Source organism: Platalea leucorodia, assembly GCF_965183815.1.
Source record: "Platalea leucorodia genome assembly, chromosome: 9".
NCBI classification, from domain to species: domain Eukaryota; kingdom Metazoa; phylum Chordata; class Aves; order Pelecaniformes; family Threskiornithidae; genus Platalea; species Platalea leucorodia.
The window spans coordinates 47,741,710-47,759,079 of record NC_138831.1 but is presented as its reverse complement, the minus strand read 5'-3'; the positions used below and the strand labels follow the sequence as shown (position 1 = coordinate 47,759,079).

The 17,370-nt window shown below is 43.4% G+C and overlaps 1 protein-coding gene across 1 annotated transcript in view; it reads left to right on the top strand.

Annotated features, from left to right (window-relative positions):
• ADAMTS17 (ADAM metallopeptidase with thrombospondin type 1 motif 17) overlaps positions 1-17,370 on the top strand; it is a gene marked incomplete at both ends in the record, with an annotated part of 193,757 nt that overhangs the window by 139,514 nt on the left and 36,873 nt on the right. Inside the window, 4 exons of the mRNA XM_082321440.1 lie at positions 1,943-2,023; positions 9,905-10,062; positions 14,366-14,525; positions 16,514-16,649. Coding sequence (XP_082177566.1) covers positions 1,943-2,023; positions 9,905-10,062; positions 14,366-14,525; positions 16,514-16,649 — 535 coding nt within the window. The remainder of the gene's footprint in view (positions 1-1,942; positions 2,024-9,904; positions 10,063-14,365; positions 14,526-16,513; positions 16,650-17,370) is intronic.

Genomic DNA, 17,370 nt, shown 5'->3' with positions numbered 1-17,370 from the left:
TTGACCCTGGAAGTAATGATTTTTCCCAGTGAAACCCACTCTATAATAGCGGATGGGAGAGCCACTGCTCTGGCTTCTGTACACAGACATGGTTTGCAGCTCTGCTCTCCCTCTTTCTGTTTTTCCTGCGAGTGACGACGACTGTTTATGAGATATCCTGAGTAAGGGAGAAGTAAGTAAGGAGGAACAAGTGCAAAAAGAACTGAGCTGAAGGGTCACATGGAAAGTGTCATTCAGATACAATGATCAGGGAAAGAGGGAGCGTGTCTAGCCTCGATCAGCTGTCCACCCAGTGCACCTGATGAAACCCAAGAGCTCAAGCTGTATTCATAGCACAACAAAGGGGCTGGGCACTCTGCTGGTTCAGACAGGTAGAAATGAATCCGCCATCTGAGACCCCACATCCCCGTCTCACTCCATGTCACAGTGGCAACAGAATCACTTAGTCCCGAGATGCGTGAGGCTGTCAGCATCCTCCTTTGAGGCCCCCCGTATCAGTGTAACAGAAGCACAGCCATTCAGCTGCACTTACCCCTAAAATAGCTCCCCAAACATTGCTGAATGCTAGAGGAGTCACTGTTCCTTATGCCAGCGCTTCTCCAACCCATTGCTCTAGACTGCCCTTGAGATCCATAAAGGCAGGGCTGACACAGAACAGTTTCACACAGCCCTTTAAAGCAAAAAAAGGGATGAGGGAACATACAGGATAAGCTACTTAACATCTAAAAGAAAGGGGAGAGCAATAACCCAAAGAGGTGCCAAGTTATACACTGCAAAGTAAACTGGGTGGCCAATTAGAAGGAATCAAGTCATGGTTGCGATGAGATTAGTGTCATTCACAGGGACCTGATTCAGAGTCCAATGAAGCCAGTGGAAAAACTCTGCCTGGCTCCCAGACCTTTGAAATGGGCCCTAATGTTCCTCAGCTTTATAGTTTAAAGGCACCACTTCCACCCCATGGAACAAGTCCGTAACTCTACATGGCTCCGTGGTGGGGGAAAATAGGCTACATTTCCTTGTAGCTCCTAATTATTCTTACCGTTATTCTGTTAGTCAAAAGCGGTATAATTGTGTCATATGGCTGGTTGTTGAAGGAAGCATGAAAAGGCCAAGAGAGTTTCAGAAAGATAAAAATCAAGAGAATTCTATAAAAATACGATGGGGCGCTGTAAAACCCTACCATATCAGATGCTCAGATTGTCTAATTTGGCATGTGTGTCTGCTGGCAGCATTTAGAGGTGACTGGTGGTCAGTCCTTGAGAAACTTCCAGCTCTGTCGTTGCACTAAATCTGAGCTGTGGGATTCTGTTTAGCAGCTCGATGCAAGGAGACCGTTTCTATTGTATCCTCCAGAATTTTTGTATAAAGCTGAAGTGTAAGTGAAAACAAATTTTTTTCCCCCAGTTGTCACACTAATTCCCACTGTTTACTTTTAGCATTGTCAAAATGTTTTGTGGAACTGAGTCCTTTCTGATACTGATCACAGCCTCGAGCAGGGTTTTTTTCGGAGGGGAAAGCAGGAGCATCTATTGGAAACTTCATTTCAAGTCACAGATGTCTGCTCTGTGATGTGCAGTGTTGCTCCGGACAGTGACGCTTTGCATCAGCTCAGGAACAGTCCTCATGTGTCCCTGCCAGTACCGCAGGACAGCCAGGGTGATTCGAAGGGAGCAAATCTAATTAGGCCCAAGCACAAGCCTTCAGTCACAATTAAGCAGCACACGTGCATTTCTCTCCCTCTTCTCAGGCTGAAATGTTAGTCATAACCATGCATGTCACAGCAGTGAAACTTGGCTGCCAACGCAGGGGTCTCATTTGAAGTGTTTCCCACCCGTTCCCCGACCTGGGCAGGAGTTGATTTTTTCATGGTGAGATACTGAATGATGGATGCCTCTGGCTGGCTGTGGCATGCTCTCATCCATCTGCTCTTTTGTTGCCATAGGTTACATCGAAGCAGCTGTGATCCCTGCAGGTGCCCGGCGGATCAGAGTGGTTGAGGATAAACCTGCTCACAGTTTTCTGGGTAAAAACACAAAAGAAAAAAATGTTTTTATTCAAAACTCAGCTCTGTTTTCTGTTAAAATGACCCTTCTCTAAATGACCTGTAAGATGACGGGTTTGTTGTTGCCAGGACGTGGCTGTTGATTTCATTCTTGCTGCAATCTCTCTCTGCTTTCATGGCTTGGTTTCATGATGTTTGCTTGATGTGATAGTGTGTGATGTTTACAGGCCCCGTGCAACCTGAAAGGACCAGAGAATACTTTTATATAGACAGACGAGTTCCTAAACAGAACTTGGCACTGGGTTGAACACAGCTGCCAGGAGCACACAACACTTTGGGAGGGAGTGGGAAAGAGAACAGTGCCTTTAGAGAAAGGAATGGTAGAGATACAGATAGAAAGGCGCCCAGCTCAGACTGGAGCAGAGTCAGGGCAGGGCAGCTGATATCCTTCAATAACCTGACCATGAGGTTGCCTGCACCATTTCCTGCAGCAGCGGGTTTTCGCTTGATGCTGTATCCAAGAGCTGATCCTGCACTCTGAGGTGGGCTAGCTGCAGCCTCTAGTCTCCTTGCCTCTACGTTCTCAGGCCAAACAATTTGTTTAATCCTCTTCTCATTTCTGCTTCTGCATTCCTATGGAGGGGAACAGGCTTCCTCTCCTCTTTTCCCTGTTGGAAACAAAGTTTTAGGCATGGGTGATGGGTCAGATTTGTATGCAATGTTGTTGTAGGGCAGAGTCTGTCAACAAATTTGTTGTCCAGTTGCTAATTGCTTAGATTAAAGATTGGAAGGGTATTTGTAAAATGCAGCCAGTCAGCTACAATAGGCATCTGTCAGTCTGGTCTTCTGCCTCTTCTTTCCAATGTTAGGGGTGTTTCTTTTCGTGTCATTACTGTGCAATAGATGAAGGGCTTTATCTCCCATCTACTTCTAGGGAGACCAAGTCATAGAAATGCTAATGCCCCATTGCCCTGAATTCACACAGGAAGCCTGTGGCAGATCGAGGAGTTGAAGGAAAATTGTCCAAGGCCCAAAAGAACACCCAGCACACTGAAACATCCTAGGCACACTCAGAGCTGCATGGCCACACATAAAAGGGGAAATTCTTCTGTCTCTCTTAAGTTCTTTATGCTGTGTGGGAAAAGGAAAGGATAAGAGAAAATCCCAAACTTCCTCCTTTGTTCAGTGAACTTTTGCAGCTTATAGGTCCCTGCATTGTCAAACCTAAGTGCTTCTTGCTGTTGATGAGCTCATTAACACATTATTTTTGTCCTTCCATATCAAACAGTGTTTCAGCCCTTCCACATGCTCATATTCTCATTGCAGTGGTTGGAACAGATGCATGTTCCAGCTGTCCCTTAGTCTGGGAAGTATTAGGTACTGTTTTCACTTGTGCGTGTTCTGCTTCTCAAAGTGAGCTTCTCAGAGTGGAGACACTGCAAAGTTTTAGAAAAGCACTCTGAAAGATGGAATTGCTTCCAGAGATATATCAAGCCTGTGGTAGGAACTCTGAGAGGATTATGGAGCTTACTGCTCTCTGTTTTGCGGAAGGGGAAACGGAGGTGTTGCAACTTGCTCATGGCTATGCAGGGAGTCAGTAGCAAAGCTCAGACTAGGACCCTTGGTTTCTGATTTCCGCGTCTTTCACTTATAATCCTCCATCTCTGCAGCCAAAAGGAGACGCTAATATCCAGTACTGGGATATAGGATGCTGCTGTAAACATTTACATAGTGATTGTGTCTTAGGATTTCAGGTCTAGTGCCATTGGTTTTCTGTCTTGAGATACTACCAAAGTTGGCAGCATCACTGGGAAAGATGCATTTGTTCTCTGTTTTTCATTCTGGATTCAGGGGGGGAAAAAGAGGGCAAATCACATCATTCAGCTGCCCTTAGGTCAAAAGCATTGGCATTTGTGCCACTTCTTGGTAGGAAGCACGTATCACTACTGCTAGTATTTCCACTAATGCTGCAGCCAGCTTGCTGGGAGAGGATTACGCCTACACGTAAGATGCTTGACATAGCAAAGCACTGGTGGAACAATGAGAGCCAGTGTTTCCTTGGGTTTTGCAAATACTCTGCCTTCTGGAAGTGAGCCTTTTTGTTTGTCTTGGTGAGATTTGCACAAGGTTTTTGTCCGGGGCTTGGGCTTTGGCAGATAGCTGCAGCACTGAGAGTCTCAGGTGGAGCTAGCGACTGCCCTTCCTTGTGACCACATAACCTTGACTAAAGCAGATATTGCCCCGCTGGGTGGTGAAGATTAGGATTGTGTATACTTGAGAGCAGGACTTGGCCCTGTGTGCATCACATAAAGGTAGATAAAAATCTGGCTATTTGAAAGCTTCTGAATGCTTTTAGCCCTTTGGTTCATGGTCAGGAGCCAGGAGAATCTCTCTAAGCTTTCCAGGGTTTTCTCTTTCAAGGAACACTGGGCACAAAGAAAAGATACCCGATGTCTTGCTAACCTAAGCTGAAGAATAGCAGCAGGAGTGTTCCAATAGGACAAAAAAGATAACCAAGAAAACAAAATCCAATCATTCTCATAGGCTTCGTAATGCATTGTAAATCTAGGTCTGAGTATGAAAGGATTTTCTATTTCAATTACACTGACAAAGTTGAGTCCAATGCGGTCCTATTTCCACTCAGAACCGGGTACAGCACTTTGGAAATGAGCCCAGCATAATTTGGAATCATTATTCCATGTGCTGGGAGCAATGCCTGAAGAATTTCCCTCTACCTACAGGCAACCCACGCTGGCTGCCTTGGCTGGCTGTAACGCTTAAAAACCACCTTGAACAGGAAATGCCTCGGCAGTTTGTGTCCACAGGCTGGGAAGCAAGCTGGAGGGACCCAAGGTGGAAATAAAGATCCGACCAGATGCCAGGTTTAGAAATAGATTGGTCAGTTCCTGTCTTCCAGCCAACAAAAAAAAAAGAAGTTACGGGTTGTTGCTGGGGTTCGTTTTTCTTTTGCTCTTCTACTGTACAACTTTGAGCCAGAAAAAGCTTAGAGATGTAACAGTGGATTCTTGCTACTGCCTAAATGCACCCACAGTGGGGAGAAGAGAAAGAGCTGTGCTTTGGTACCCTGTTTAAAGCATAGGGTCCCAGAAGAACTGCAGCCAGCTGTCCAAGGCAGAATAAATCCTGTGGGTGCTAGCTTAAATCACCGAGGACTGTTTGGCAAAAAGGGCTCACAACTACTTTCCTGTTTGGGCTTTTCCACCACGGTCAGACAGGTTTTGTCAGAGAAGACTGCGTATATCCTGCTCTCCTCGGCTCCTGCCACTGAGCTCTCAGGGAGGTTGGGAAAGTGTTCTTTGTTGCATGCTTTGCCTAGTCTCTAAAATGGCAGTAAAGATACTTGCTGTCTTGCAAAGTGCTTCTGCGATGCTTGGCTGAAAAGCACAGCATTCAATAAGAGCAAAAGGCACAATTCACCCCACTCAATTTAGTACGGTCACCTCTGGGGCTAGGCAGAGCCAGGCCTGCAAGAGTTGGGTGTGACAAAAGCCATTGGAGAAAGAGCAGTACCCTGTGTCTAAGAGACGTGGGGGGGTTATAGCTGCAGCATTGATCCCTACTGATGAGGCACTTGTGTGCAATGAAGACAAACAGTGGCGAAAACAGTTTGGCCCAAATACTCTGCTGAGTCTCCAGTATAATTCCTGCAATCCTCAAGCAGCACCTTTGGGAACAGGGGTGTTTCCAAACTCTCTGTCTCCTCAGTCACTAAGGGAGCAGTGCCTGCAGCAATCAAAATCAAACCTTTCCCAGAGAAGAGGTCCACAAAGATTAAACATTTGGGTTTTCATCAGTGAGCTATCTTCCTTTGATGATGAGCTGGAAGCAAAGCATAGTTTTAGTCATTCAAGCTCTTATAGGCTGTTTTGAGCGTGTGCTGTGATATCTTTACTAGTCAGCCATAGTGCATGGAGATAGTTTTATCTCATCCGCAGTTTTGATTAGTCATGTTCACGGCTCCTCAAGGCCAGTGTGATGGCTGCTTTGATCTGCCTGGAAGCCACTAGGCTTTGGCAGAGGAAAGCAACCTGCTTCAGAATTCTGTCTGAAGTCTGCAGAAGGTACTTTGTAGATCGAGAAACAAAGCAGGAAGAGAAGTAAGCTGCAGGCAGTTATATTGCTGTAGCACGCAAATACCAGGACATCATCATACCCCTAGTCTGTGTGCCAAAGAGAACTTCCCTCAGAAAAAACACACACACACACCCCCCCTCCTCCTGGGGATACCATACCCGCAGTTTCCCTTCACCCTGATTTTGGAGCCTCTAATGGGACCGTGAGAGCTGTCAGGAAGGTTGTGTGCAGCAGGACAGAAGGATGTTCCACCTTTGTCCAGTAACTCCCCAGGTTGCAGACCCTCAGAAAGGCACACACAGACGCAGAGGACGTTGCAACCTCCACCTGCTCCAGACTTCCCCAGAGGTTAGACACTACAAATGGTGCTCAGTTGGTAAATTGAATGCGCCCTGAAATAATCCTGGGCGCTGAGGCCAATGGTCATGGAGCAACTTGTGTATGGACTCTCAGCCCCCAGTGAAGGGGAGCTGCCTCCATACTGCTTATTGGGAAGGGACTCTGGAAAGTCCTGGGTCCTGAGCAACACTGGGAGTTGTTTGGGAGAATTCAAGTTGACCTGGGCCATAAGGTATGCTAGGGACCATTTTAACAACATAGAGGTTCCCAGGTGCCTGGGAACATGTCTGTGCACTGCACGTGGAATAGTCTAAAAATAGGTTTCCACTGTGAGATGGTGCCCTGGGCTGGAATCACTTCAGGTATCAACTCTTACCTTCAGCAGACCCTCTGGAATCTGTGGAGCCAGGCACTCGTCCTGTTGAGCCAAATAGAACAGCTTTTCAGGAAACCCCCTAAAGAGAAATCTAACAGGGATTTCCTTCCTCTTAAACCTCATTTGAGGAAGGGATGAGCTTGGCCTCTCATTTCTTGAGGGAACCTTCATTGTAATAGCTCTATAAAAGGTGTTAGACATGGCCAACTAGAATAAAGGGAAAGTCTCTGTAGAATAGCCCAGTATCGCTACAAACCCTCCCACAGTAAATTAGACCCAACTGGTAAGTCAGCTGTGTTGTGCAGTTGACAAGAAGTTCAGTTCCTTGTCTCCTAAACATATTAGGCAATTATATATAGCCTAAGCACACCTGGAAGGCTTTGCTGGCTATGGGGACTTGATCCAAAGAGATGACAATGGGAGATTTTCCTATTAACTTGAAAAGGCTTTAAATCAGCTCCTCTTACCTTCTTGCAACACACTTAGTTAAGTGAAAGCCAAGGTTGTGTTTTTTACTGGAAGAGAATAAAATAGGCATGAAAAGCTGGAGGTTAAGAAAACATCTTGTTAAAGGCTTAGCCAAAAGACAGAGTTAACCTTGAACTAAGGACGCCCAGTAACACACGGGCTATTCTGTCTGTCTGACGTCAGAACAAATTTGATCATGGTGCATGGATCTCCACAAAGGAGCCTGGAACTTTCTCTCTGTTAGAACAGGGCCTGCCAATTTTCTCTTCCCTCAATGCATCACACAGACATCTGAATAACTGTGCTTCCGTTCTAATGTAGAAAACACATAAATCCCTAAATCAGCTTGCACTGACGAGTCAACAGTAATGTGATGTCCTTATGGCTGGAGTTGTCCTTCAGTGTTTGAAGGATATCAGTGGAATAGGTTATGCTGGAAGAAAGGACGTGTTACTCCAAGTATCTTTTCTTCTCAATATTCATCTGACAGGGCTTCCTTCCGCAGTAGAGATTTCTTCGTTGTCCTTACTGATGCATAGAGGCTTTTCCCGACAGGATGGATGTGATCCTACAGTATCTGACCTTATGCATGTGCGGCCAGCTCATGGACTCTGAAAGGACGGTGGCTGTGGCAGGCTGTTCCTTGCCTGATGATGTTTTTTATTTGTAGTCTGGTTTCCATCAAACCTAGGGGTAGATCGTATCTCACCTGCTTCTGCCTTTTGAGAGCAAAGAAGGCATCAAGAAGTATTCTGACCATAAGCTCTGCTTATTTCTGATGCTGGAGCTTTATAATGCCTATCCATTTTTTTAACTGGCAAAAAAGCTTCTGGAGTAATTTAGAACGACCTAAAGGCCATTCTAAATTATGCCTGTAGCTAGTGCTTGCAGGTTGGAATAGTCTGCCCTCCAGGCTTGAGCACAAGGGGTTATTAAGTTCATCTGCCACCTTCACATTCGGTCCACTGACCAGTCTTGACTTTGTAACTTGACTTCTCTTTGCAGCTATGACAGCTAAATGTTAACTTGTTCAATGTTTGCATTATGGAGCACACACAAACTCAGAAACAGTTTTATTTTGCACTTGCAAATCTTCATGTGTGTATCAACACAGAGATTTGACTGATCTTTTTCTCAAGGAAAGTTTAGGAAAATAGAGTTTCAAAAGCTAGTTGTGCTTGGAAACTAAAAAGAAATGCAGAGTTGTCTTCCTACATTTGGAAGGAGAGTTCAGAGATAAATGATCTATGAATTTTATGTTAACACTTGACCATCAGAATAGGTTTTCTTACACACTGTCTGAATGAGAATCTCTGAACCCAACTCTTGCCAGACTTTAGTCAGTCTCAGGATGGACAGTCTACATAAAAATATACAGAGCTTGCCTTGCAAACCAGACTTCGGTTTACAGCCACTGGTGCTCTCATACTATTTCACCCCAACTACCAGTTTTAATAGCTGTAAGAGTATAACACTGCAAGTATATAAGTGTTTTACCAGAAGTATCTTCAGGTCATACTCAAGCAGCTGCTCTGTGGTATTAGATTCTTACATCATGTCTGCCAGTTTGGTATATGTGTCCGAATTTATGGTACTATCAGTTTTTCTAAGATTAAAATCTAAATAGTTAGATAATCCTAACTCTATTAACTCTATTAACAGAGAATAATCCTTAAAGTGATCTAAGTGTTAATTTCCAATATATCAGCTATTCCAGGCATGTTCATTTTACACGTATGCCTACATGTTTCCCGTGTAACCTTTGACAAATAATATTGAGATTATTCTGGAAAGAATTATGGCTCTGACTGATTGTTCTCTAATTATGCTCTCTGTTTACAATCTGCACTCTGCTCAGCTTGGATAAGGAAAATGGGCTAGTAAGTTTTGCACTTACCTAGTCGGTCACTTCTACTTTGTGGTTCTTGCTTGTTAGCACAACGCTGTAGTATTTTAGTATTACTTTTAAATGCAAATTAAATCTCTCTTCACTGAAAATCAAAGAAAAGCATTTCAGTTGTGCAAGTTTTCCTTTGCAAAAGCAGAGTTGTATATGTAACTGAATTCAGCAATATGCCATGAGTATGTGTGGTTTTTGGACACGCTCCTGAATCGGGTCAAACTGTGGAAGAGTTCTACCATTTAGTCCTAAATCAGTAATATTTTTTCAAGGACAGTGGGTAGTTACCTTTCCTTCCTTTTATTTCCTTTGTAACTCCTTCTGCACACTCTTTTTTTTCTTCCCTTTAAATTTTCTGGCAGTGGAATGGCACAGAGAATGCCTCAAAGTTTTGAAACTGGAGAACGTTGCTTATTCGGAAAGCAGAACATAATAATTTTGGGTAGTAAAACCGAGGCAAGACCAGTTTATATGACATTATTTTTACTTAATAGCAATGTTAATATAATTAGAAATGCCTTCATCAACTGAAATACAGAATATGCCCAAGTTAGAAACATTATGATGAGTCAGCTATAATTATACTTTTTGTCCTTTGAAACTCATGTCTGTTACAAGGCTACTGCATCTTGTACTTCACGTGGGCTGAGACAGAAGCTCAATAGCCTGTATTGTAATCACAAATTTGCTTACATTTCATTCCATGGTGTTTGATTCATTCCAGCTTTAAAAGATTCCAGTAAGAGATCCATTAACAGCGACTGGAAAATTGAGCTTCCTGGTGAGTTTCAGATCGCAGGCACTACTGTCCGGTACGTGCGAAGGGGTCTGTGGGAGAAAATCTCTGCCAAAGGACCAACTAAAATACCACTGCACTTGATGGTAACTTTATATCCTTTGTTTGTGTTTCTTAAGTGATGCAACATATAGGGTTTATATTCTAGCTGAAAGTTAAATTTTGATTGTTTGCTTCCTCACCAGAGTTTTTTAAAGCTATGCTGTAGTGCCTCTCTTTGCATTCTTCTGCAGCATTGCAAGGGCTGGAGAAACCCGGCTCCCTACTTAAAAATGAACGATGCTCTATTCTGGGAGAACATGCAGTGTCCCAGTAGACTCGTGTCCAGTACAGGACACTCCTGTAATGTGTCGCAGACAATGTGACAGGTCCATTCGAGAGGATGTACGTTTCCAGGGGCTTTCTTTATTTCATGGACATACCCGCTTACACACATGAAAGGATATTTGCCGAAATATCTTCTCAGCTTATGCCAGAATGTACTCTGTATTTAAATACACTGTTGCTCAAACAGAAGAAATGCAGATTTGGCATGTACAGATGACACATGTGAATTTGACCCTCTGTAGTGACTTAGTTAAACACAGAAATGTTCCTTGTTTATATTTTTTTTCCAATTTTATGTATTTTAAGGTGTTCTTGAAAGTTTTTCCTAATATTCAACGTAGTCCTTCTGTTAACCGGGCATGTCATTTTATAAACAGTCATATGGCTGCTGTATGAGAACATGAGTGAGAAGTCCACAGGGGTGAGAAGAACAGGATTGTGGTCCCAGTCCTGTCACTAATGGGTGATGGGGTGACTCATGAGCCAGTCCCTTAATGTTGGTGATAACCTTAACGTTTCTATCTGTAAAATAGCTGTAATAACACCTGTCTCGTATATGTGTTACTAGTAGAAAGTGTATAGAAAGCTTTACAGTTTCTATAGCAAGGTTTGCATACAAACATAGAGTATTTTAATGTATGCATTGTTTCCTGTAACTTTTTTATCCATTTACATTTTCCTGTGTGCTGTTTCTTTTCCTTGTGGCTTTTTACCGCACTCGTTCACTGAAGGCTATCTGTAAGCACTGCTAAAAATCAGAAGTCTCTCCCTTTCCTCACCTGAATTTTTTGGCTTGACAATGTTCGTTGTGCAACATTTCATGACCCAGTTTGAAAAGCTCAAAAGTTACTTGAACTTTTCACGCACACATACAAAATAATAATAATACTCCACTTGGTCAGTACTTTCTCTGTGTCAAAATATGCTGCGTAGGAACATGAGGTGTTTTGTCTTTGCTTTCTCAGACAGATGAGTGAGCTTACCAGGTTCACATATAGACCAGCGTAAAGCTGCATTCAAAGAGGTTACTACTGAAATAGTCAGTGGTGCAGGTTTGGGCACACCTGCACCTTCCTGACCCAGCCATGTAATTCAAGGTCTGCCCACACAAGGGAGGTGTATACAGGAGCCGCTTTCATCATCAGAAAAATCATCTTCTGCTTGACTTTAGCCTTAACACAAGTCTTCCCTCCTGAAACCAGGACTCTGACAAAGTATCTTGTACTGCCAAGGTCTTCCTAACCTCATGTAAGAAAAAGGAGTTGCACAGGTACCGTTTGTGAAGATGCTGCGCAGGGTTCCTTTGCCAGCTCTTGGAACCTTCCAGGGTGTTACCTGGTTGAGGTATACTGCAGTAAAATCTGGTACCAGCATTTTGTGAACTTCATCATCAGTAGAGCTTTGTTTTTAAAGAACTCATTTCCCCTTCATTAAGGAGTAACTAACATAGGAAACTAGTGATTATGAGGTTCTCCATCAGTATCCTTTCCAGGTACAGACTGTCATTTTCAGCAGATATGAGCAGAGGAAATTTTCCTTCTTCACCTTCCCCCCCTTGAAATGATTAAAAAGGAGGAAAGTAAAAGTTACCAGACCATTAAAAAAACATGTGGCTTAAAATCACTGCCAGTCATAAACAAAGCACATGTGAAGTCTTTTCTTCAAATCCGATATTAATCTTTTCCTTGATACAGGGTAGTGGGTTTCATTCTTTCAACACAAGAAAGGCAGGATGGTTACCAGTTACCTCTAAATAGAAAACTGTTGTTCAAACAGTGGTGGAATACACTGGACTGACAAAGAGCCAGAAGCTTCAGTCAGTCCATTGTGACCTGCATTTGAAACCAATTATGCACACATACACACACCCCCCAATTATATATGGCTACGAAATTGCATGAAATTGGTTTCATATGGGCCTTTAGATTCACTAGTCTTGCACCCATATTGAGATAATAAGGATTTCTTTTTAGGAGCTGGTTTTTAATACTTGAGGCATTTCTCCAAGTGCATTACTGTAAGTATATTTCTTGGAGAAATTAATGTTTGTGTAACTAGGCCTGTGCTAGACCTCCTCTTGGCAACAGAGGACAACCAAACACTCCAAGAGCATAAAGATGCTTTAGACAAGACTGATTGATCAGTTCTGTAGAACAAGCTGTTTGTATCTCATGCACTTAAAGAAAGCCAGAGTAGGACTTGCATTCTCTGCCTCTGACTGCCTGGTATTTCAAATTGAGTTAAAAAAAAACACATTCATCTTTGAAACTGTAATGATGGTTGGCTAGTTTCAACGTTGATATTCAGTTCTGGTAGTAAGGCTCCCTCTGTAGCTGAAGCAAAATCATATCTTTGTTCCCCACATCTTCTGGAAGATGCTTTTCTGCCCGGGGTTATGCACTGTGCAAAGCAACTCAGGGGTGCTGAGTTTGTGTAGCCCCACAGTGTTCACTGTGCAGACCTCCAGGTTGCCAGTGGCTGCAAGCTGGACCCCTTCTTTCAGCACATGTGGTTATTTTTTTTTGGTTAAATGAGCTTATGACAGCTTTAGTAAGATTAATGATTAAGTAGGAGTGATTTCTGCCAGTCTGAATGGGAAACAATTATTGTTGGGAGAAGATAGCACTTGCAAATTTGCTTTTTGTTAATTGGGCAGCTGCTTGCTTCAGTTACGATAGCTGTACTTAAAATATCTTATTTGATAAGGTGCTGCTCCTATTTCAGTAGGTGACAAGAGCCAGCGGAATTCACCTGTCTAATGCTGCTGAGATTATGGGATAATAAGTATAAGTAAGTCTAAAGCCACACCATCAGCATTACAATAGTACTCCTATGGCATTGGTTAATAGTGTGGTAACTCAGATTCCATGGACCTCGTACTCCATTGGGTGTCTTCTAGTCACTTCTGACTCAAGCCAGTGAAAGTGAGACCCAAAGGAAGCCCAACATGTAAATCAAAACAGGACCAGAATTGTCATCTACCTGTCATGAAAAATTAAGCATTTTTCTCTGTTCCTCTGCCTTTTTTAAGAGTCAGTGAGTATTGGAGTAATAACACTAGAGGCATCACGTGTGACTCCATGGGAAATAATAAGCCTGCTGTTGGAAGCAGGTTTCACCTTCCTCTAGCAATATGCAGGGTATGAAAATATATATGTTGCCAGCAGCTGTGTGATATGGCTCTTCCTTGGCAGCCTCAGGTTTCTGAGACAATAAAATCCTGCCTCTACAGCTTGTCAGCAGCTTGTCATTCTCACTTTGAGTGCCACATTTCCCAGGAGGCATGTGACTTTTTTTTGCATTAGTTGTTTTTACTTTGAGAAGGATCACCTTGTTCCTTCAGATGTGTCAATAAACATTTCTGCCTTCAAACTATGGACTGCTGCAGTCCAACCCAAATGCAACAGTAAATGCTGCAGCTCGCAGAATCACACGATGGGTGAAGTTGAAAGGAACCCCTGGAGGCTGTCTTGTCCAAACCCCCTGCTCACGCAGGGTAGTGGAGAGCAGGCTGCCCAGGACCGCGATCCATAAACAGCACAGGGTTAACCCAGAACTTCCCCATTCTCTACAAAGGTCCCCAACCATAAGCCCGAGTCTCCGCATGAGGCTTGCAGACAACTTGCTTTCTAGAAAACAAGGGTAGGACAGGTATGATGAGTGATTTTTTAACTCTGAATGCTCATTAAAATAGTTGTTATAAGAAAACTGCTGATTTAATGGTTCCGGTTGTCTTACGATTTCTCTTTAGATAGCCAGTGGCCTGCTGCTCGCATTTGAGACTTAAACAAAGTTATGCACCGAATTTCAGGGTTAGACATCTCCATGACTGTTTTAAATATTCACAAATCATGAGCAGTTATTGCTCCCGCAGATGCCGTGTTTTACCAATACTGCTGTAATTTCAGGTTTCTAGATAAAGATTTGGTTGCCTTTCATGAGGTACTTATATTTTAGAAATATTGGCCTGAGACAGCATTTCCAGCATTACTGTCTCTGCAGTCTGTTGGCTTTCCCAGTACACAGTGTGTTGTAACAGCTTTTCTTTTCCTGCTGAACCAGGTGCTGTTATTTCATGACCAGAATTATGGAATTCATTATGAATACACCATTCCTGTAAACTATACTGCTGAAAACAGAAGCGAGCCAGAAAAGCAACAGGACTCTTTGTACATCTGGACGCACAGCGGATGGGAAGGGTGCAGTGTGCAGTGTGGAGGAGGTAAGGCCATTTGGAAACTTGGTGGGACTTGCCGTACGGTGTTTGCAGAGACCAGCCGTTAGAGAGGTGCCTGCAGAAGACAGTGTTGCCAAAGCGTGAAGGAAACTGGCCATGGGAATGGATGTTGCCATAATGAACTCAAATGAGAGCTCATTCTCACCAGCTCTCCCAGCTATCATCCACATCCCCACAGTTAATTTTCACCCAGCATTTTGGCAGGGACACTGCTTTGTCGGCTCGTTACTGTAGGCGGGAACTGCACCTGGATTAGTGCTCCAGGGATGGCTCAAGGCGCAGCCCCATATCTCAAGCCTCCGTCACATTCTTGGAGCGGAGTTTTCACAGGTGTTCAGGCATGTTCACTGAAAGACACCTCCTTCCCCAGGGATGAAACGGGGGCAGTGCTGCTGTGACAACTCCTGGAGATTGCGTCAGACGCTCTTAATGTGGGGTGGGCTTTCTGGGAGTACGTGAGCACATTGCAAATCACACTTTTCAGATGATCCCTAGGATGTGCTGAGACAGATTTGCTGAAACCCTGCGGGGAACTGATGCCTGTGAAACCAGAGACTGGTTTGTCAGCCACTGTCCATTGAATTTTCAGTGCTGGAAGAAGCAGGTTTTTCCCTGAGGAAAATGGATCATTTCCATGCATTCTGGCCAGTCTTTCTTCACCAGCAGACCCAATTATTTATCATAGTATATGACACAAAGAAAGAGTGCTCATCTTCACATTTGAAGGCTCACTGCCCTCAGTGTACTGAAATCATGGATTTATTTTTTTCTGTAAATAGAACTCATTTTAAAATGGAGACTTACTTTTACTTGTGTTTTAAAACAATAATTTCTTAGAGCCATTAAACCCTCACATGAATGAGTAGGAAATTTTTTTGTGGCTCTTCTGATTTGTGTTGCAAGCCTGCCACATATTTGAATCAAATCAGTACCTGGCAACATGGCTCCCATCAGCAGTAGCTTGGATGGCAATTGATCTCTTATATTTTGGTTGTCAGATGCTTTTACTACTTATCCAAGCTAGGAAGGGCCTTTTCCCTTCCATACAGACTTCTACAGATTTTTTCATAACAGAATTTAAGTTATTTTTTATTATATGCTGCAGATCATGAATAAATTCAATTTGATGCAGACTCAGGGTTAAGAAGAGGCTCTGAGAAACCAAAATAATTAGCAGTAAGGCAAAGTCACATGGTGCAGGGATGGCATTTTCCTTGTAACCTCTGGTCGTTGTCATGCCACCCTGTGGCACAGCTTTCCTGGTGTCACACAGGGGAAGGCTGATCCCTGAGGGCCACACTGCCGCATCTCGGTGAAACTGCTGATGCACAGACAGTGCATGTGAGAAATGCTGACTACTCCTGAGGTGTCTCCTGCTGGCAGGGTTTTTAAACCTGGAGGACCAGAAGATGAGAAATAATTTATTTTGGTGGGTTAATTTCACCTCTGTGAAATACGAACAAGCCCAGTTTATCACTCTTGAAGCCCAGTCACTCCTTTTCAACCTGACTCTTCCTGAATGGAGAGCAGCAGGAGGCAGCTGTCCTGTCATTATCAGTCACTGAGGGGCGGATGGTTGTGTGGCTTCAGCTGGAGCATCTGTCCTAGGTGATTACAGGGCACAGCTACATGTGGAGGAGGAACCAGAAATGAAAGCAATTGTTTTCAAGATCGTTTTCACATTAAACATGAGAAAGAGAAAGCCCAACACGTTGTTTCTGTGAAGCAGTCAATTTCACAGTTATTGGGGGAAGATTTGTAGCTTTTCTGAAAAAAACAACCAACAAAACAGTACAAAGGTAAGACAGAAGTGGCAAATAAGATTGCTTGTAGAGGTGGTAGGTCTGTGTGGATTACATCTTGTAGAGATAGTAGGGAGCTCCTGGCTTTTGAGTTTTGGTTAATGAGTTGACATGGTTTTGTTCTTAGCCACTGGTTTCGTTTTTCAGAGTTGTTTTTCATTTGACTTGTAGGTGAACGGAAAACCATTGTGTCCTGTACTCGAATTATTAACAAGACCATGACACTGGTGAATGACAGTGACTGCCAACGAGTGAATCGCCCTGAGCCCCAGGTCAGGAAATGTAACACACACCCCTGCCAGTCACGGTAAGGAGTTAAAAAATAATAAAACCCAATATCCTTTTTCCTTCACAAATCACCCATTTCCAAAGCCTCCATCTGGTGAACATGGTGAAAACGTGTAAAAGTACTGGGACACATTGTTAGCCATAGTAACCAGCTGTAATATTCATTTCCTTTTGTTGAGCAGGTCAGATTTTCATTACCTCAGAGTCCGTTTAATTTGTGGCCAGTAAGGCCAGATTCCATGCAAGCTGCCTTCATGCACTGTTTGGGGGTGGTTTTCTCTTCCCCTTGGCTGCCTCCTGGGCGACAGAGCAACTTGCAGTATAAAGCTAGAGAAGAGTGCAGTGACTGCATACCAAACCTTTTTTTTTTTTTTTGCATCAGCACAGAGTAGGGTCTGATCAATTGTGCTACAAAAAACCTCACAAACAACCCACAGCCTTTAAGCTACGACAGCTGACCTGCTGAGTTGCATGCCTGATCTGTATTAGCATGGTTCAGTCTGGGAATCTCTAGGCAAGAAGTGTCTCTTCTTCATGTGAAGTTTGTACAGTGTCTAGCAACCTCTGCATAGTTTTCGAGACATACCTGAATCTTGCTGAAGTCAAGAAATTATGATGAAACACATTTTAGATGCTTTCCTCTGTAAGGGTGCTTTTCTGCATCAGTAGGAGTAATTAGAGGTCTAATAGTAATAAGTTCTGAAAATAATAAAAAGTTTTCTTTTTAATTTGGCAAGCAC